General features: G+C 43.5%; 2 protein-coding genes across 2 annotated transcripts; both read right to left on the minus strand.

Annotated features, from left to right (window-relative positions):
* Nucleotides 1-7,479: 7,479 nt before the first annotated feature.
* On the minus strand, nt 7,480-21,786 carry LOC125384474 (putative protein tag-278). Its single transcript, XM_048403872.1, has 2 exons — nt 21,597-21,786; nt 7,480-10,709 (listed from the first exon to the last, which is right to left on the minus strand). Exons 1-2 carry the CDS (start codon nt 21,784-21,786, stop codon nt 7,480-7,482), a joined length of 3,420 nt encoding a protein of 1,139 aa, XP_048259829.1.
* Nucleotides 21,786-22,643, minus strand: LOC125384475 (NFX1-type zinc finger-containing protein 1 homolog). The gene has a single exon (XM_048403881.1). The coding sequence runs from the start codon at nt 22,641-22,643 to the stop codon at nt 21,786-21,788; it is 858 nt and encodes a 285-aa protein (XP_048259838.1).
* Between the last annotated feature and the right edge of the window lies 1 nt (nt 22,644).

Here is a 22,644-nt window from a genome sequence, read left to right on the forward strand (position 1 = left end):
ACGTCAGTGTTGAATGTGCCAACGACACCAATCGTCACCACTGGCCATTTTCCCTGCAGGAATACATGTACACCCATCGATCAATGTCAAGTGTGAAACACGACAAACCAAGCAGAAAGTGTGTATGACTGTGGGTACCCCACTTAAAGAATCACTCCTTTAAATACATTTTGGCACGACCCAGGAATTGATTGACGGCGTTGATGGAGGACAGGTAGACAATTACATTATTGTTGTATTTGTACTCTGAACCTTTCCAACAATCTTTATCACTGAACGCTCCTCTTTGTTGGATCTACCGTTGATGTAGGAAATGGCATTCTTTTGTTCAGTTCATTAAGCGAACTGAATGAATTGCAATAAGAAAGTGTCACGTGATGGTTTAAAAATAGCATAGACCCATTTGTTTGATTGCCATTAGCACAACATATACACTCTACCGACAAAGCAACAAACCAAGTCCCAATGTGGGTTATCAATATTAGGTTTGGTTGGGAAACAATACCATATTTTATCGTGTGACACAAAACGTTTTGCAAATACGTCGCCAGAGCAGGAACTACAACAGAACACGTGTAGGTGCTGGCGACAGGTTAGATCGAATAAATCAGCGAGTGTATTCAACAGGCACCAGCTGTCGTGATAGCGTCCTGGGTTCTCGGGTGATGGCAGATACGGCACGATACGTCATCCGATACTAAATAGCCGACCGCGGATAGCATACCCAGATACCATGGAAGCATGTTGTTAGGAAGATAGTACTGATGTGCGCGTTGAGCAGACAGTTGCTGTGAAAACAACCTTGGCACGAAGTGACGCATGGTGTATGTGGTGGTCTTTATGTATGGTGCGTGTGATGGTCTTAATGTATAGTGCCTGTGATGGTCTTAATGTAGGGTGCGCGTGATGGTCTTAATGTAGGGTGCGTGTGATGGTCTTAATGTATAGTGCCTGTGGTGGTCTTTATGTATGGTGCGTGTGATGGTCTTAATGTATAGTGCCTGTGATGGTCTTTATGTATGGTGCGTGTGATGGTCTTAATGTAGGGTGCGTGTGATGGTCTTTATGTATGGTGCGTGTGATGGTCTTAATGTATAGTGCCTGTAATGGTCTTAATGTAGGGTGCGCGTGATGGTCTTAATGTAGGGTGCGTGTGATGGTCTTAATGTATAGTGCCTGTGGTGGTCTTTATGTATGGTGCGTGTGATGGTCTTAATGTATAGTGCCTGTGATGGTCTTTATGTATGGTGCGTGTGATGGTCTTAATGTATGGTGCGTGTGATGGTCTTTATGTATGGTGCGTGTGATGGTCTTAATGTATAGTGCCTGTGGTGGTCTTTATGTATGGTGCGTGTGATGGTCTTAATGTATAGTGCGTGTGGTGGTCTTTATGTATGGTGCGTGTGATGGTCTTAATGTATAGTGCCTGTGATGGTCTTAATGTAGGGTGCGCGTGATGGTCTTAATGTAGGGTGCGTGTGATGGTCTTAATGTATAGTGCCTGTGGTGGTCTTTATGTATGGTGCGTGTGATGGTCTTAATGTATAGTGCCTGTGATGGTCTTTATGTATGGTGCGTGTGATGGTCTTAATGTAGGGTGCGTGTGATGGTCTTTATGTATGGTGCGTGTGATGGTCTAAATGTATAGTGCCTGTGATGGTCTTAATGTATAGTGCGCGTGATGGTCTTAAGGTAGGGTGCGTGTGATGGTCTTAATGTATAGTGCGTGTGATGGTCTTAATGTAGGGTGCGCGTGATGGTCTTAAGGTAGGGTGCGTGTGATGGTCATAATGTATGGTGCGTGTGATGGTCTTAATGTATGGTGCGTGTGATGGTCTTAATGTATAGTGCCTGTGATGGTCTTTATGTATGGTGCGTGTGATGGTCTTAATGTAGGGTGCGTGTGATGGTCTTTATGTATGGTGCGTGTGATGGTCTTAATGTATAGTGCCTGTGATGGTCTTAATGTATAGTGCGCGTGATGGTCTTAAGGTAGGGTGCGTGTGATGGTCTTAATGTAGGGTGCGTGTGATGGTCCTAATGTATGGTGCGTGTGATGGTCTTAATGTAGGGTGCGCGTGATGGTCTTAAGGTAGGGTGCGTGTGATGGTCTTAATGTAGGGTGCGTGTGATGGTCTTAATGTAGGGTGCGTGTGATGGTCTTAATGTAGGGTGCGTGTGATGGTCTTAATGTATGGTGCGTATGATGGTCTTAATGTATGGTGCGTGTGATGGTCTTAATGTAGGGTGCGTGTGATGGTCTTAATGTATGGTGCGTGTGATGGTCTTAATGTATGGTGCGTATGATGGTCTTAATGTATGGTGCGTGTGATGGTCTTAATGTAGGGTGCGTGTGATGGTCTTAATGTAGGGTGCGTGTGATGGTCTTAATGTATGGTGCGTGTGATGGTCTTAATGTATGGTGCGTGTGATGGTCTTAATGTAGGGTGCGTGTGATGGTCTTAATGTATGGTGCGTGTGATGGTCTTAATGTATGGTGCGTGTGATGGTCTTAATGTAGGGTGCGCGTGATGGTCTTAAGGTAGGGTGCGTGTGATGGTCTTAATGTATGGTGCGTGTGATGGTCTTAATGTAGGGTGCGCGTGATGGTCTTAAGGTAGGGTGCGTGTGATGGTCATAATGTATGGTGCGTGTGATGGTCTTAATGTATGGTGCGTGTGATGGTCTTAATGTATGGTGCGTGTGATGGTATTAATGTATGGTGCGTGTGATGGTCTTAATGTATGGTGCGTGTGATGGTCTTAATGTATGGTGCGTGTGATGGTCTTAATGTAGGGTGCGCGTGATGGTCTTAAGGTAGGGTGCGTGTGATGGTCTTAATGTATGGTGCGTGTGATGGTCTTAATGAAGGGTGCGTGTGATGGTCTTAATGTAGGGTGCGTGTGATGGTCTTAATGTATGGTGCGTGTGATGGTCTTAATGTATGATGGCTTTAATGTATAGCGCGTGTGATGGTCTTTATGTGTGGGTACTGTGTTGTTTATTTGGGTCCAGAGTTGCTGGATAAACTGAAATCAGAATGTGTTCGCTACAAGTTCCGATTCATGTATTGTCATGACGCCAACATTTCAAAAGATGGGACATCACCGCATTTTATGAAACTGTTTCGTTACCAGCATTGTTCAGGACAGAACAGCACCAGGATTCAGCACAACATCAGTACAACATAAATGTTGTGGGTCATAAGCGTTAGACTACATCATCGTTTCTCAGCGAAGGACAAACCAGCTCTTCACAGGACAACACACCATTACCCCACCCGGTAAACATGGCCTGGACCCACCTCTGATCCACACTGCCCAGGGCAACACACCATAACTCCACCCAGTAAACATGGCCTGGACGCACCTCTGATCAACACTACCCAGGATAACACACCATCACTCCACCCGGTAAACATGGCCTGGACCCACCTCTGATCCACACTTCCCAGGACAACACACCGTCACTCCACCCGGTAAACATGGCCTGGACCCACCTCTGGTCCACACTGCCCAGGACAAGACACCATCACCCCACCCGGTAAACATGGCCTGGACCCACCTCTGATCCACACTGCCCAGGACAACACACCATCACCCCACCCGGTAAACATGGCCTGGATCCACCTCTGATCCACACTGCCCAGGATAACACACCATCACTCCACCCGGTAAACATGGCCTGGACCCACCTGTGATCCACACTGCCTAGGGCAACACACCATCACTCCACCCAGTAAACATGGCCTGGACCGACCTCTGATCTACACTGCCAAGGGCAACACACCATCACTCCACCCGGTGAACATGGCCTGGACCGATCTCTGATCCACACTGCCCAGGACAAAACACCATCACTCCACCCGGTAAACATGGCCTTGATCCACCTCTGATCCACACTGCCCAGGGCAACACACCATCACTCCACCCGGTAAACATGGCCTTGATCCACCTCTGATCCACACTGCCTAGGGCAACACACCATCACTCCACCCGGTAAACATGGCCTGGACCGACCTCTGATCAACACTGCCCACGGCAAGACACCATCACTCCACCCAGTTAACATGGCCTTGATCCACCTGTGATCCACACTGCCTGGGGCAACACACCATCACTCCACCCAGTAAACATGGCCTGGATCCACCTCTGATCCACACTGCCTAGGGCAACACACCATCACTCCACCCAGTAAACATGGCCTGGACCGACCTCTGATCTACACTGCCCAGGGCAACACACCATCACTCCATCCGGTGAACATGGCCTGGACCGATCTCTGATCCACACTGCCCAGGACAACACATCATCAGTCCACCCGGTAAACATGGCCTGGATCAACCTCTGGTCCACACTGCCCAGGACAACACACCATCACTCCACCCGGTAAACATGGCCTGGATCCACCTCTGACCCACACTGCCCAGGACAACACATCATCAGTCCACCCGGTAAACATGGCCTGGATCAACTTCTGGTCCACACTGCCCAGGACAACACACCATCACTCCACCCGGTAAACATGGCCTTGATCCACCTCTGACCCACACTGCCCAGGACAACACACCATCACCCCAACCGGTAAACATGTCCTGGACCCACCTCTGATCAACCCTGCCTAGGACAACACACCATCACTCCACCCGGTAAACATGGCCTTGATCCACCTCAGATCCACACTGCCCAGGACAACACACCATCACTCCACCCGGTAAACAAGGCCTGGATCCACCTCTGATCCATACTGCCCAGGGCAATACACCATCACTCCACCCGGTAAACATGGCCTTGATCCATCTCTGATCCACACTGCCCAGGACAACACACCATCATCCCACCCGGTAAACATGGCCTGGACCCACCTCTGATCAACCCTACCTAGGACAACACACCATCACTCCACCCGGTAAACATGGCCTGGATCCACCTCTGATCACAATTGCTCAGGATAAGAACGCAACATCAGGCAGACCAGAAGTGCACATCACACCACAGCATAGCACAGCATTGCTCAGCATTGTACAACATCAGCGTCGTACGATCTCCTGTGTGATGCTACTGGAACTTAATCGTGATGCAATTTGACACAAACTTATCTCTTGCAATGGGTACAAAACATTTTAGTTAAGCAGAGACAGTTACATATAAAACAGTTTCACTCTTTGTTGTTGAACGCCGCACTCAGCAATATTTCAGCTATATGACAGAAATGTGTAAATAATCGTGTCTGAACCAGATTATCCAATGACTGACATCATGAGCATCGATCTACGCAATTAGGATACGATGGCAAGTCAGCAAGCCTGACCATCCGACCCGATTATCGCCTCTTACGACAAGCATAGTTGCCTCTTACGACAAGCACAGTTGTCTCTTACGGCAACACAGTTGTCTCTTACGACAAGCACAGTTGTCTCTTACGGCAACACAGTTGTCTCTTACGGCAAGCACAGTTGTCTCTTACGGCAACACAGTTGTCTTTTACGACAAGCACAGTTGCCTCTTACGACAAGCACAGTTGTCTCTTACGACAAGCACAGTTGTCTCTTACAACAAGCACAGTTGTCTCTTACGACAAGCACAGTTGTCTCTTACAACAAGCACAGTTGTCTCTTACGACAACACAGTTGTCTCTTACGGCAACACAGTTGTCTCTTACGGCAAGCACAGTTGTCTCTTACAACAAGCACAGTTGTCTCTTACGACAACACAGTTGTCTCTTACAACAAGCACAGTTGTCTCTTACGGCAACACAGTTGTCTCTTACGGCAACACAGTTGTCTCTTACGGCAAGCACAGTTGTCTCTTACGACAAGCACAGTTGTCTCTTACGGCAAGCACAGTTGTCTCTTACGGCAACACAAGTCAGTTGTCTCTTACGACAAGCACAGTTCTCTCTTACGGCAACACAGTTGTCTCTTACGACAAGCACAGTTGTCTCTTACGGCAACACAGTTGTCTCTTACGGCAAGCACAGTTGTCTCTTACGACAAGCACAGTTGTCTCTTACAACAAGCACAGTTGTCTCTTACGGCAAGCACAGTTGTCTCTTACGGCAAGCACAGTTGTCTCTTACGGCAAGCACAGTTGTCTCTTACGGCAACACAGTTGTCTCTTACGGCAAGCACAGTTGTCTCTTACGGCAACACAGTTGTCTCTTACGGCAACACAAGTCAGTTGTCTCTTACGACAAGCACCGTTCTCTCTTTAGGCAACACAGTTGTCTCTTACGACAAGCATAGTTCTCTCTTACGGCAACACAGTTGTCTCTTACGACAAGCACAGTTGTCTCTTACAACAAGCACAGTTGTCTCTTACGGCAAGCACAGTTGTCTCTTACGACAAGCACAGTTCTCTCTTACGGCAACACAGTTGTCTCTTACGACAAGCACAGTTCTCTCTTACGGCAACACAGTTGTCTCTTACGACAAGCACAGTTGTCGCTTACAACAAGCACAGTTGTCTCTTACGGCAAGCACAGTTGTCTCTTACGGCAAGCACAGTTGTCTCTTACGACAAGCACAGTTGTCTCTTACGGCAAGCACAGTTGTCTCTTACGGCAAGCACACTTCTCTCTTACGACAAGCACAGTCGTCTCTTACAGCAAGGGTTGCTGAAGACCTACTCACTTACCGGATCTTCACGGGTCGCATGATTGTTAAAAGTGGTAGGAGTAGATAACATGGATTGTTTCCCACCGCAACGTGTCGGCCTAACATATTGTTGTATAAACTGAGGTTGTTACTTGTAGGACCAGATGGACTGGGGCGGTTTCCTCACATTCAGGAAGGAGATGACTTGAGTCGATTGGGGCTATCATCCTTGTGTATTAACTATTTCTCAAGATTTAAACAAATACAGTATGTTTCTATTTAACTCTCAATATTAAATATTGTGTTTTCACGTTTAAGAACATTTGCAATATTCATAGATCAGTTTGTTTTATACATGTAACAAGATAATTAATGCTCCAGCAAAGACAATAAAAACAGGTATTTTAATATTTTAGATTACGACAAGTTATAAGTAACACGGAAATACTAGTAAATGTAAGATTAACATGTTGCTATCGTACTAAGAGAAGGCTGACTTGTTTTCACGTTGTTCGCCGTCATATCATCATTAAACAAGGAGTGTGTTATTGTAGATGGGTTTGGCATGTGTACCAATGGTAGCTTTTACTTATAGATGGTAAAGCGAGGATGGACCGACACATTCACAGGTATGGGTTGTTGCTTATGTTACTGGAGGAGTAGAATTATATGGTTTTATGCAAGACCGAAATGAGAAAACCGACATAATTGTAACTTAATGCTGAGCTGATCCCAGCCTGCGCCAGTGACTGGATATTATCTGATATTGACTCGAACCTGTTCATGTACAGACTGTTCTGTTAGTTTTGTGGAACAATCAATTTCTCTGTGTTTTTGTCGGGGTGTGTTTCGTCATGACTACATGTCAGTGTTTGCTTGTGGTTCTATCTGTCTCCGTGTTTCTTCTGGTATAGTTTTTCCTTTCTCTGTCTGTCTGTCTGTCCGTGTTTCTTCTGGTACAGTTTTTCCTTTGTCTGTCTGTCTGTCTCCGTTTTTCTTCTGGTACAGTTTTCCTTTGTCTGTCTGTCTGTCTGTCCGTGTTTCTTCTGGTACAGTTTTCCTTTGTCTGTCTGTCTTTCTGTCCGTGTTTCTTCTGGTACAGTTTTTTCTTTGTCTGTCTGTCTGTCCGTGTTTCTTCTGGTGCAGTTTTTCCTTTGTCTATCTGTCTGTCCGTGTTTCTTCTGGTACATTTTTTCCTTTGTCTGTCTGTCTGTCCGTGTTTCTTCTGGTGCAGTTTTCATTTGTCTGTCTGTCTTTCTGTCCGTGTCTCTTCTGGTACAGTTTTTTCTTTGTCTGTCTGTCTGTCCGTGTTTCTTCTGGTACAGTTTTCCTTTGTCTGTCTGTCTTTCTGTCCGTGTTTCTTCTAGTACAGTTTTTTTCTTTGTCTGTCTGTCTGTCCGTGTTTCTTCTGGTGCAGTTTTCCTTTGTCTGTCTGTCTGTCCGTGTTTCTTCTGGTACAGTTTTTCCTTTGTCTGTCTGTCTGTCCGTGTTTCTTCTGGTACAGTTTTCCTTTGTCTGTCTGTCTTTCTGTCCGTGTTTCTTCTGGTACAGTTTTTTCTTTGTCTGTCTGTCTGTCCGTGTTTCTTCTGGTGCAGTTTTTCCTCTGTCTGTCTGTCTGTCCGTGTTTCTTCTGGTACAGTTTTCCTTTGTCTGTCTGTCTTTCTGTCCGTGTTTCTTCTGGTACAGTTTTTTCTTTGTCTGTCTGTCTGTCCGTGTTTCTTCTGGTACAGTTTTTCCTTTGTCTGCGTGTCTGTCCGTGTTTCTTCTGGTGCAGTTTTCCTTTGTCTGTCTGTCTGTCCGTGTTTCTTCTGGTACAGTTTTTCCTTTGTCTGGTTGTCTGTCCGTGTTTCTTCTGGTACAGTTTTCCTTTGTCTGTCTGTCTGTCTATCTGTCTCTGTGTGTGTTGACCCCTGTCTGTCAGGTACTGTTTTTGTCTGACTCTCTGTAAGCTTGACTGTGTTTCTGCCATTCTGTCTAGAGATCTGTGTCTGCAGGTACTGCTTTTGTCTGACTCTCTGTAAGCTTGACTGTGTTTCTTCCAGTCTGTCTGTGTCTGCAGGTACTGTTTTTGTCTGACTCTCTGTAAGCTTGACTGTGTTTCTTCCAGTCTGTCTGTGTCTGCAGGTACTGTTTTTGTCTGACTCTCTGTAAGCTTGACTGTGTTTCTGCCAGTCTGTCTGTGTCTGCAGGTACTGTATTTGTCTGACTCTCTGTAAGCTTGACTGTGTTTCTGCCAGTCTGTCTGTGTCTGCAGGTACTGTTTTTGTGTGACTCTCTGTAAGCTTGACTGTGTTTCTGCCAGTCTGTCTGTGTCTGCAGGTACTGTTTTTGTCTGACTCTCTGTAAGCTTGACTGTGTTTCTGCCAGTCTGTCTGTGTCTGCAGGTACTGTTTTTGTCTGACTCTCTGTAAGCTTGACTGTGTTTCTTCCAGTCTGTCTGTGTCTGCAGGTACTGTTTTTGTCTGACTCTCTGTAAGCTTGACTGTGTTTCTGCCAGTCTGTCTGTGTCTGCAGGTACTGTTTTTGTGTGACTCTCTGTAAGCTTGACTGTGTTTCTGCCAGTCTGTCTGTGTCTGCAGGTACTGTTTTTGTCTGACTCTCTGTAAGCTTGACTGTGTTTCTGCCAGTCTGTCTGTGTCTGCAGGTACTGTATTTGTCTGACTCTCTGTAAGCTTGACTGTGTTTCTGCCAGTCTGTCTGTGTCTGCAGGTACTGTTTTTGTGTGACTCTCTGTAAGCTTGACTGTGTTTCTGCCAGTCTGTCTGTGTCTGCAGGTACTGTTTTTGTCTGACTCTCTGTAAGCTTGACTGTGTTTCTGCCAGTCTGTCTGTGTCTGCAGGTACTGTTTTTGTCTGACTCTCTGTAAGCTTGACTGTGTTTCTTCCAGTCTGTCTGTGTCTGCAGGTACTGTTTTTGTGTGACTCTCTGTAAGCTTGACTGTGTTTCTGCCAGTCTGTCTGTGTCTGCAGGTACTGTTTTTGTGTGACTCTCTGTAAGCTTGACTGTGTTTCTGCCAGTCTGTCTGTGTCTGCAGGTACTGTTTTTGTCTGACTCTCTGTAAGCTTGACTGTGTTTCTGCCAGTCTGTCTGTGTCTGCAGGTACTGTTTTTGTGTGACTCTCTGTAAGCTTGACTGTGTTTCTGCCAGTCTGTCTGTGTCTGCAGGTACTGTTTTTGTCTGACTCTCTGTAAGCTTGACTGTGTTTCTTCCAGTCTGTCTGTGTCTGCAGGTACTGTTTTTGTCTGACTCTCTGTAAGCTTGACTGTGTTTCTGCCAGTCTGTCTGTGTCTGCAGGTACTGTATTTGTCTGACTCTCTGTAAGCTTGACTGTGTTTCTGCCAGTCTGTCTGTGTCTGCAGGTACTGTTTTTGTCTGACTCTCTGTAAGCTTGACTGTGTTTCTTCCAGTCTGTCTGTGTCTGCAGGTACTGTTTTTGTGTGACTTTCTGTAAGCTTGACTGTGTTTCTGCCAGTCTGTCTGTGTCTGCAGGTACTGTTTTTGTCTGACTCTCTGTAAGCTTGACTGTGTTTCTGCCAGTCTGTCTGTGTCTGCAGGTACTGTTTTTGTCTGACTCTCTGTAAGCTTGACTGTGTTTCTGCCAGTCTGTCTGTGTCTGCAGGTACTGTATTTGTCTGACTCTCTGTAAGCTTGACTGTGTTTCTGCCAGTCTGTCTGTGTCTGCAGGTACTGTTTTTGTCTGACTCTCTGTAAGCTTGACTGTGTTTCTGCCAGTCTGTCTGTGTCTGCAGGTACTGTTTTTGTCTGACTCTCTGTAAGCTTGACTGTGTTTCTGCCAGTCTGTCTGTGTCTGCAGGTACTGTATTTGTCTGACTCTCTGTAAGCTTGACTGTGTTTCTGCCAGTCTGTCTGTGTCTGCAGGTACTGTTTTTGTCTGACTCTCTGTAAGCTTGACTGTGTTTCTTCCAGTCTGTCTGTGTCTGCAGGTACTGTTTTTGTCTGACTCTCTGTAAGCTTGACTGTGTTTCTGCCAGTCTGTCTGTGTCTGCAGGTACTGTTTTTGTCTGACTCTCTGTAAGCTTGACTGTGTTTCTGCCAGTCTGTCTGTCAGGTTGTGTTTCTGTTTGTCCTTGCTTCTTTTGGTCTCTTTCCTCGCCTGTCTGAGTAGTATTCTGTTAGTATGTTTCTGTCCCTAATGTTTCTGTTTCTTTCTGCTTTTGTATTTCTGCTGTTTAAATGTTTGTGTGCTTTTGTCTGTCTGTCTTTGTTCTGTCTAGTGTTCTGTCTAGTGTTCTGTCTAGTGTTCTGTCTAGTTCTTGACCCGATGGCGATTCTTCTTTTTATGACCGCCTGTCTGTAATGTATGTTGATCTGTGTTTCTGTCTGTCTGTCTACCTATCAATTAGTTCTATTTTCCAATTTCAGAAAGTGCTCGTGTTATGGTAACTATGCAAGTCAGTAGTTGAACTTCAGGGATATACACCGAAAATGATTTGTTGCTGACAATGCAAGATCTGAAGCATTAAGTTCTATTTTCTAATTTCAGAAAGTGCTCGTGTTTTGGTAACTTTGCCTGTCAGTTGTTGAAATTCAGGGATATACCCTGAAAATGATTTGTTGCTGACAATGCAAGATCTGAAGCATTAAATATTTAACACAGTCAGCAAGATATAGTTTCACATTCACCTTGAGGTGCAACCTATAACGTTCCAAGTCAGTTTTATGAAGGGATATCGTTATGACTCATCGATGGCTTGAGATAAAGATTTTACGTCAGCTGCCAGATTTTTCCAATGCGTAATATTTGAGTTATCTCCCTTATACTATGGTTTCTGGTTGAAATTTGTTAAGCCATGCTATTTGCATGGTCGACAGTTTAATACCGAATACTGTTTGTGTGGACATCCCAAGTAGTGAGCAAACATCAAACAAACATAGCTTTACAATAAGGCAAACATCTTCAGTTCTTACATTATTCGAGGCATATTCTCAAGTTAAACTGACTTGATGACTTACAGTAATTATAGGGGGCACGGGTGGCCAGTCGTCTAATGCGCCGCGAGTCGCTGTGCAGAGTTGCGTCCCTTGGACGTGCCAGAAACCTATGATTATGGGTTCGAATCCCGATTCGCCCCGATTATCTTTCTAGGTTTGTAAGCACCATACCCGTGCTCGTGGGTTTCACCAAAGTGGTAAACGTCTAAGACCTGCATCAATTCGGGCTTTCCTCCCACATTAAGGTGACACGCCGGATATAACTGTAATACTGTTAAAAGTGGCGTTAAACCCAACTCATTCACTACAGTGATTATATACCACTCAAAAGTAGTTAAAGAATACCCGAATTTTGATTTCTTTCGTTTAGTATGCAATCGTCAACAGTCAGTAAAACACTGACATTAAATAGTCAAAAGTCAAAGTTGCTTTCACAAAATAGAACATCCTTCGAGTTGTATGCGATCTCGAGCGTGAAGACGAGTTGTATGCGATCTAGAGCGTGAAGACGAGTTGTATGTGATCTCGAGCGTGAAGACGACTTGTATGTGATCAAGAACGGGAGGACGAGTTCTATGTGATCTTGAGCGTGAAGACTCCCAATGAACCGACCCACTTGGTCATCCTTCTTGCCACGTGGCAGATATCTATCTTATTTACGTCAATATCCCTCTGGAGCTATAATATATGAAGCATAACACGCCAGGTTCGTGTATACGGAGAGAGTTATTGAGGCTACAGTCTCACAGTCGCTCTCTGACTCACATCGCAGTGGTATGTCAGTCTTGTATGGGCTCAGTGTACATCGGAATAACATCAGATATACTTCGGAATACGATCAGATATACTTCGGAATACGATCAGATATACTTCGGAATACGATCAGATATACTTCGGAGTACGATCACATACCTATGGGAATACGATCAGATATACATCGGTATACTATCAGATATACTTCGGAATACTATCAGATATACTCCGGAATACTATCAGATGTACATTGGAAAACTATCAGATGTACATTGGAATACTATCAGATATACTTCGGAATACTATCAGATATACATTTGAATACTATCAGTTATACTCCGGAATACTATCAGATATACATTGGAATATTAACAGATATACATTGGAATAATATCAGTTATATTCCGGAATACTATCAGATATACATTGGAATACTTTCAGATATACTTCGGAATACTATCAGATACACATAGGAATACTATTAGATACACATCAGACTTTCATCAGATACACAGCAGACCTCGATCAGATACACATCAGGCTTCGATCAGTCACACATCAGACATCGATCAGGTACACATCAGACTTCGATCAGGTACACATCAGACTTCGATCAGGTACACATCAGACTTCGATCAGATACACATCAGACATCGATCAGGTACACATCAGACTTCGATCAGGTACACATCAGACTTCGATCAGATACACATCACACTTCGATCAGGTACACATCAGACTTCAATCAGATACATCTCAGATTTTGATTACATACACATCAGACTTCGATCATATACACATCAGACTTCAATCAGATACACATCAGACTATGATCACATACACATCAGGTTTTGATCACATACACATCGGACTTTGATCACATACACATCGGACTTTGATCACATACACATCGGACTTTGATCACATACACATCGGACTTTGATCACATACACATCGGACTTTGATCACATACACATCGGACTTTGATCACATACACATCAGACTATGATCACATACACATCGGACTTTGATCACATACACATCAGACTTTGATCACATACACATCGGACTTTGATCACATACACATCAGACTTTGATCACATACACATCGGACTTTGATCACATACACATCGGACTTTGATCACATACACATCGGACTTTGATCACATACACATCGGACTTTGATCAGATACACATCGGACTTTGATCACATACACATCGGACTTTGATCACATACACATCGGACTTTGATCACATACACATCGGACTTTGATCACATACACATCAGACTTTGATCACATACACATCGGACTTTGATCACATACACATCGGACTTTGATCACATACACATCGGACTTTGATCACATACACATCAGACTATGATCACATACACATCGGACTTTGATCAGATACACATCAGGCTTTCATCACATACACATCGGACTTTGATCAGATACACATCAGGCTTTGATCACATACACATCAGGCTTTGATCACATACACATCGGACTTTGATCATATACACATCGGACTTTGATCACATACACATCAGGCTTTGATCACTTACACATCAGACTTTGATCACATACACATCGGACTACGATCACATACACCTCGAATTATGTTTAGAAATGCACCAGGGTGCTACCACATGTAGCGCATCCATACCTATAAAGCTCGACATACATGTATACCGATGGATGTTGGTTAAGTTTGTTGGTTATGTATATTGGTTATGTTTGTTGGTTATGTTTGTCAGTTGTGTTTGTTGGTTATGTATGTTGGTTATGTATGTCGATTATGTTTGTTAGTTAAGTCTGTTGATAATGTTTGTCGGTTAAGTCTGTAGGTAATGTATGTTGGTTGTTTTTGTTGGTTAAGTCTGTTGATAATGTTTGTCGGTTATGTTTGTTGGTTTTGCATGTTGGTTATGTTTGTTGGTTATGTATGTTGGTTATGTTTGTTGGTTATTTTTGTCAGTTGTGTTTGTTGGTTATGTATGTCGATTATGTTTGTTGGTTAAGTCTGTTGATAATGTTTGTCGGTTAAGACTGTAGGTAATGTATGTTGGCTGTGTTTGTTGGTTACGTCTGTTGATAATGATTGTCGGTTATGTTTGTTGGTTTTGCATGTTGGTTATGTTTGTTGGTTAATTCTATTGATTATGTGTGTCGGTTATGTTTGTTGGTTAAGTCTGTGGGTTAAGCTGTTGGTTATGTATGTTGGTTGTGTCTGTCAGTTATGTTTGTTGGTGATGTTTGTACGATTTATCCTTATCTACATCGGGGTCCACATCATCCAATAGATTCAGTTAAACTGCATAAGCAGTTTTGTAGCTGTTTACTGTCACTGTCCTCACAGGCCTACTGCGCCGATACAGGGGATACGGAAGCGGTATTAAACCCATCTCACTCACCCACTCTGATTCAATACGATCATGACTCCACAGCGAATGTCTCTAAAGTTTGAAGAGGTTGATGGCCCATCGGCTGACGCACATCCGCCCGTTTCGCAGACAATGTCTGAACCATTCTCTTTCGATATGAATATATATTGCTGGAAATGTCTTCCAGACGTAATTAAGTCGTTGCAATCTCTTATCCAAACATACAATATAAGACATAACACCATCCAATCTGTCTTTGACATTCGCGGACGATATGCTGATTGCTACCATTGCCAATAGGATAAAACAGCCAAAAACAACATCGCTGCATAGCGCCAACATGTTTATATTGCATGTTAATCATATTTCCCAGAATAAAAAAGAACCAAAGTACTGCGACATGGAAAGAAGGGAGGGGAGATATCAGTCACATGGCCGTATTCCGCATCATCGGGAGAACACGAGGCGCGCCCATTAGGAGTTATAGAGCCTTGTCTTCCGTTACATACACAACCTAAATGAATTGTTGTGGGTCACGTCACCTGTTAAATAGAACTGAGTACGTTTTTTTTGTGATCTTGGCTGTATGCCAGTTTTCCCCGTGGTTTTGACCTGGAAGTTATGTAAAGTATACCTCGGCACAGTAATCACGAACCGTTATTGCAAGATGGTTGTAAACTGGAACGATTGTGAGTTGAGATAGCCAGTTTACTGCACCATCACAGATTATTAGCTATAAACCTGTGTTCTGTCGGATGTGTTTGGTTTGGGTGGCAACATTATAATATCATTAATCTTATAGATTTATACCAAACAACACAATTTGCCAATTTGAAGATTAATGGCTGCCTATCCCAAATATCTCTCGTTTAGACACGCTTTATGCTTAATTTTATAACAATACGTAAACAGTATCCATGCATTACGTGAAAACATATATGTTTGCACTGGCTTGAATTTAGTGCTGTATGGTTTATGTGATGCAGCACTAACATCACCGTCAGGCTGATGCTAGGCTGCCATAGTCAGATGCGTTTGTATAGGACTGTAGTGGAGGAATCAGTGATAGGTGTGTGAGGTGTGTTTGTGTAGGATTGTAGTGGAGGAATTTGTGATGGGTGTGTGAGGTGTGTTTGTGTAGGACTGTAGTGGAGGAATCAGTGATGGGTGTGTGAGGTGTGTTTGTGTAGGACTGTAGTGGAGGAATCAGTGATGGGTGTGTGAGGTGTGTTTGTGTAGGACTGTAGTGGAGGAATCAGTGATGGGTGTGTGAGGTGTGTTTGTGTAGGACTGTAGTGGAGGCATCAGTGATGGGTGTGTGAGGTGTGTTTGTGTAGGACTGTAGTGGAGGAATCAGTGATGGGTGTGTGAGGTGTGTTTGTGTAAGACTGTAGTGGGGGAATCACTGATGGGTGTGTGAGGTGTGTTTGTGTAAGACTGTAGTAGAGGAATCAGTGATAGGAATGTGAGGTGTGTTTGTGTAGGATTTTTGTGGCGGAATCAGTGATAGGAATGTGAGGTGTGTTTGTGTAGGATTTTTGTGGCGGAATCAGTGATAGGAATGTGAGGTGTGTTTTTGTAGGATTTTTGTGGCGGAATCAGTGATAGGAAGGTGAGGTGTGTTTTTGTAGGATTTTTGTGGCGGAATCAGTGATAGGAAGGTGAGGTGTGTTTTTGTAGGATTGTAGTCGAAGAAACAGTCCTAGGAATGTGAGGTGTGTTTGTGACACACCACCGTGACAATCCTGCCCTAGTACGGTAGACACAGAACCATCGTGACCTTACACCTCGTACGGTAGACACACCACCGTGACAATCCTGCCCTAGTACGGTAGACACAGAACCATCGTGACCCTACACCTGGTACGGTAGACACACCACCGTGACAATCCTGTCCTACTACGGTACCTACACACAACCGTGACAATCCTGCCCTAGTACGGTAGACACAGAACCATCGTGACCCTACACCTGGTACGGTAGACACAGCACCGTGACAATCCTGTCCTGGTACGGTAGACACAGAACCATCGTGACCCTACACCTGGTACGGTAGACACACCACCGTGACAATCCTGTCCTACTACGGTACCTACACACAACCGTGACAATCCTGCCCTAGTACGGTAGACACAGCACCGTGACAATCCTGTCCTGGTACGGTAGACACAGAACCATCTCGACCCTACACCACCGACGTGAAAAAAACAGACAGCTACTACGGTGCCGCTTCCTCTAAACGTAACAAGGTACTGTGTAAAGCTTTTGGTTCTAAACGATTCGTGTTACGACTATTTTTTTCAGAATCAATCACCGTGTTTACAGTTATGCTATTGTGCGGAAATACCATGCTTGAACACACCCAGTTTACTTTTACTGAAAGTTATTTACTTTTTTTCAGAAATTCACAAGTTCCTTTCTAACGAACCACATTATTGTGAAAGTTTAATGAGCGAGACAAGCCGATTCTGACCCATAAACACAGGAAGATGTATGCTGTAGCGTGCAATGACGTCAAAAAACAGAAATGATTTATGAACAAGGTGGGTAATTATACCGAACAGTGCCAACACCAAGACGTGTTTTGTGAAGATAAGAAAGTTTGGATTGATGTCATTAGCCTCATAAAAGTCCTCTTTCTTATCCACATGAAACAACACTTCTTTCATGAATTGTCATGGATATCAGCAATCGGCTTCACGTATTGTTACATGATCGTTTTGCTGCCTCCCGAGACAGCTGCTACAAAGTGTCTGTCTTGTTTTATACCAGAGATAACAGGCTTCCATAATCGTACATGTATATGCCAGCTAAATAGGTTGCACATACAATTTATGGCTGCCTTCAATAACAAAGTAGTTTTAACAAAGATTGATACCGTACCATTCCCTTTTTGATAGATGAACGTATATAGGTTAAGCGTTCAGTGAGTCGGTTTGAGCTTGGCACAATATTCTTATAACACACACGGTACACACTGTCACCATTACCTGCAGGACATAGAGATACTATTACATTCAGGACATTTAGACACCATAACCTTCAAGACATAGAGACACAATTTATTCAGGAAATATCAACAGCATAAGCTACAGGACATAGGCACACCATTTCCTCCAGGACATATAGACACCATTACCTTCAGGATATATCAGTACCATTACCTTCAGGACCTATGGAGACCATCGCCTTCAGGACATTTAGACAACATCACCTTCAGGACATAGACACCATTACTTTCAGGACATTTAGACAACATTACCTTCAGGACATACGGACACCATAACCTACAGGACAAATAGACGCAATTACCTTCAGTGCACATTGTTAATATCAAGTTCATGTCAAATTGACAACAAAACCTTTCTGTCATCATGACACCGTTACCTCCGTGTCACATGGTTAGCCTCACCATCTGGACACTCCTACGCACGGGTTTCTGTAAGTGCTTAGACGCCTTGCATAGCGTTAGAGAGGCAATGCCCTGCCAAAGGAGACTGAGTGATCCGGCCCATTGGTCGTGTCATCATAAACTTCAGATATCATTATCAGGTAATTCTTCAGATTCCAACGTCATAAGAATTATATTCTGGAATTGTGTAAACGAGATATGGGTTTAAGTGTCTTTGGGGATGAAAAACAGTGTCACTTGTCCCACATCTGTTACATAAAACACATATTAATATGATTTTCCGCTTTAGACAAAAACATTCGAGCCAGCATGTGAAATGTTAGAAAACGATTTCTACAGCGAACAAAAAAAAAGAAGAGACAAATGCTTTGCCCGCTGTGAGCACGACGTTCCTGGTAATTCAATTGTTTGCTATATAACAGCCATGGTAAAGAGAGGGCCAGCGAGATCCGGCACCGCCAAGTGCAGGGAGGAGAAAACAACGAGATCATTCCTAAAGTTAAACACCAACTGTTTTCACATTCTCAGACGTTAAAGAGGGGCACTAGGACAGACACCTGCTTCGCGACGTCATCGCATTGTGTGTTGAGATGCTTCTGTTCTCCGAAAGAGACATGATGGAGTAGCATCTAAAGAAGATGTGAGTTATGTCAAGATTTAATGGACTTTCCGTTCGCATGGCGGCAGTCTACGACTCTAGGATGGTTTGCCTTATGAAAGTACGATGTAGGCTTAGAAGGTAAAACATTCACCCAAACACGTTTAACCCTTTCAAAGGGCTAGACATATAAACTCGCAGCGTAAATGAACATAAAACAAGGCCTAAATACATGTGAATGATCTACGATGTTTACTGTGACGTTTATAAGTGAGTGCTTTAGATAAGAGTGCCTGCAGTAAGAATTAGATCAACGTCACGTTGAGTATAAACCATCATACATTTAAAAAAAATAAAGAATGAATTAAAAAAAAAATGCAAGTGATCATGACACACTGGATACATAATATATACCTCTAAAAACACAAGCCATATTGAAGTCTATATTTAGTTGAATGTGGATTCAGTGGCGCTTCAACTTTTATTGTTGTCACCAGACTACAAGGACGAGTGGCGCTATGCCACGTGACAAAGTTAACATGGTATTTGGAAACTAACTAAATACTGTAGTCTGTTTACTTTGAAAATCTTCCTTGCAAATGCATCAAGCGCTGAACCTTTCAGAAAAAAATCAGACGACACTTTATCAACGACATCCGGTTGTTTCTTAAAGTCAACACTGACGTAATGATGACGTCATGGTATATAAGAAACAGTTTTTTGCATGTTGTTTTGCATGAGTATTATATCGCTTGGGCATCACCTGTTTCAGCGACAAGTTTAAGCTCACTTGTCCCAGAAAGGCACATATCAGAAAGAACTTTATTTTGATTGATCCAATTTATACATCAACATCACCTATCTAAATGTTTTCACAGAAATTAAAACAAAAATCATTTTGCGTCATTATATGAATTATTTGTTCTTCGGAATCCCCTAATTTTAATATACCAAATAAATTGGCTGTCAAACATACATCTAATATTAAGTCACTACTATGGGCCAGGCCCGTGAAGATCCGGGGTAGAATAGGTCTTCAGCAACCCATGATTGCCGTAAAAGGTGACTATGCTTGTCGTAAGAGGCGACTAACGGGATCGGGTGGTCAGGCTCGCTGACTTGGTTGATGCATGTCATCGATCCCAATTACATGGATCGATGCTCATGATATTAATCACTGGATTGTCTGGTCCGGGCTCAATTATTAACAGACCGCGGTCATATAGCTGGAATATTGCTGAGTGCAGCGTTAAACAACCAACCAACCAACTATGGGTCAATGGTAGGGAATACCTCCATAACTAAAACAGTGACATTGAATCAACGATATTATTAACTTTGAGAGTCGGTAAGAAGTAAAATAAATGAGCGAGATGAGAAACACAGCAATAAAAATAGAAAATTCTTGTCAAGTTCTTCCTTAACAGTTTTACCAAGCGCAGCCTTGTTTTATGTCCCGTGTGCTCTGGAAATAGACACGTAGTATTTGTGATGTAGTTTCCACCTCAATAGACCCTGCTCAGGGTACATATGGTGTTTAAAGTACGTCAGTGTTGTTTGTATGTAGGGAACATCGCTTATCTTTTTCTGCATGGGGTGTTCCCAAACCTCCATGTTAATTTATTATGTGTCTGCTGTTAAATAAGTATAACAGACAAGTTGAACGTTGTTTTATTGTGCGGGGGAACATCTGTTTGGGAGTGTTTGCATTAATTTACAGGTACAAAAATAAACGTTGCTTGTAAATTTAGAACGTCTAAAATTGATATAGATCCATGGTGTGCTCCTATAGGTTTAGGTGGCCCAGTGCTTAAATACACTGCGGAGTTGCGTCCCTTAGCCGTGGCAGGATCTCTGATCAATGGATAGAAAAGCAGTTTCGCCTCGATTATAATCGTATTGCAGCACTATACTCGTGGGTCCCATCAAGGTAGTACGCTTGGGGCGCTTAAGGATTTCATTCCATCTTAAGTCGACAATGCGTACTGTTGTTCATTTCATTGATCATGTCAGATACGAACAGCATTGCTAGTATTATAAGTAGCATGATCTCCCAGACTAACATATGGATGACAGTACTAGAAAAAGAAATGGATGACCATTATTTGTTTCATTCTATGGTTAACGTTTTCATTATCACTATCATATTAAGAATATTTAATATATATTCTTTGATACAATTGCTCAATCAACGGTTATAAGCACGTGGTCATGCTTCCCCACATCCTCCCATCCACGACTTCACATCCACTTCCACACATCCTCCCATCCACGACTTCACAACTACTTCCACACATCATCTCCTGAACGACTTCACATCTACTTCAACACATCCTCCCATCCACGACTTCACATCCCTTTCCACACATCCTCCCATCCACGACTTCACATCCCTTTCAACACATCCTCCCATCCACGACTTCACATCTACTTCCACACATCATCACCTGAACGACTTCACATCCCTTTCCACACATCCTCCCATCCACGACTTCACAACTACTTCCAAACATCATCTCCTGAACGACTTCACATCTACTTCAACACATCCTCCCATCCACGACTTCACATCCCTTTCTACACATCCTCCCATCCACGACTTCACATCTACTTCCACACATCATCTCCTGAACGACTTCACATCTACTTCCACACATCATCTCCTGAACGACTTCACATCCCTTTCCACACATCCTCCCAACCACGACTTCACATCTACTTCCACACATCATCTCCTGAACGATTTCACATCCCTTTCCACACATCCTCCCATCCACGATTTCACATCTACTTCCACACATAATCTCCTGAACGACTTCACATCCCTTTCCACACATCATCTCCTGAACGACTTCACATCTACTTCCACACATCCTCCCATCCACGACTTCTCATCTACTTCCACACATCATCTCCTGAACGACTTCACATCTACTTCCACACATCTTCTCCTGAACGACTTCACATCTACTTCCACACACCTTCTCCTGAACGACTTCACATCTACTTCCACACATCATCTCCTGAACGACTTCACATCTACTTCCACACATCTTCTCCTGAACGACTTCACATCTACTTCCACACATCATCTCCTGAACGACTTCACATCTACTTCCACACATCTTCTCCTGAACGACTTCACATCTACTTCCACACATCTTCTCCTGAAGACTTCACATCTACTTCCACACATCATCTCCTGAACGACTTCACATCTACTTCCACACATCATCTCCTGAACGACTTCACATCTACTTCCACACATCATCTCCTGAACGACTTCACATGTACTTCCACATATCTTCCCATCCACGACTTCACATCTGCTTCCACACATCATCTCCTGAACGACTTCACATCTACTTCCACACATCCTCCCATCCACGACTTCACATCTACTTCCACACATCATCTCCTGAACGACTTCACATCTACTTCCACACATCATCTCCTGAACGATTTCACATCTACTTCCACACATCCTCCCATCCACGACTTTACATCTTCTTCCACACATAATCTCCTGAACGACTTCACATCTACTTCCACACATCATCTCCTGGACGATTTCACATTTACTTCCACACATAATCTCCTGAACGACTTCACATCTACTTCCACACATAATCTCCTGAACTTCACATCTACTTCCACACATAATCTCCTGAACGACTTCACATCTACTTCCACACATAATCTCCTGAACTTCACATCTACTTTCACACATAATCTCCTGAACGACATCACATCTACTTCCACACATAATCACCTGAACGACTTCACATCTCCTTCTACACATCCTCCCATCCACGATTTCACATCTACTTCCACACATAATCTCCTGAACGACTTCACATCTACTTCCACACATCCTCCCATCCACGATTTCACATCTACTTCCACACATAATCTCCTGAACGACTTCACATCTACTTCCACACATA

This window comes from Haliotis rufescens, unplaced genomic scaffold (assembly GCF_023055435.1).
Source record: "Haliotis rufescens isolate VD_foot unplaced genomic scaffold, xgHalRufe1.0.p SCAF_1, whole genome shotgun sequence".
NCBI classification, from domain to species: domain Eukaryota; kingdom Metazoa; phylum Mollusca; class Gastropoda; order Lepetellida; family Haliotidae; genus Haliotis; species Haliotis rufescens.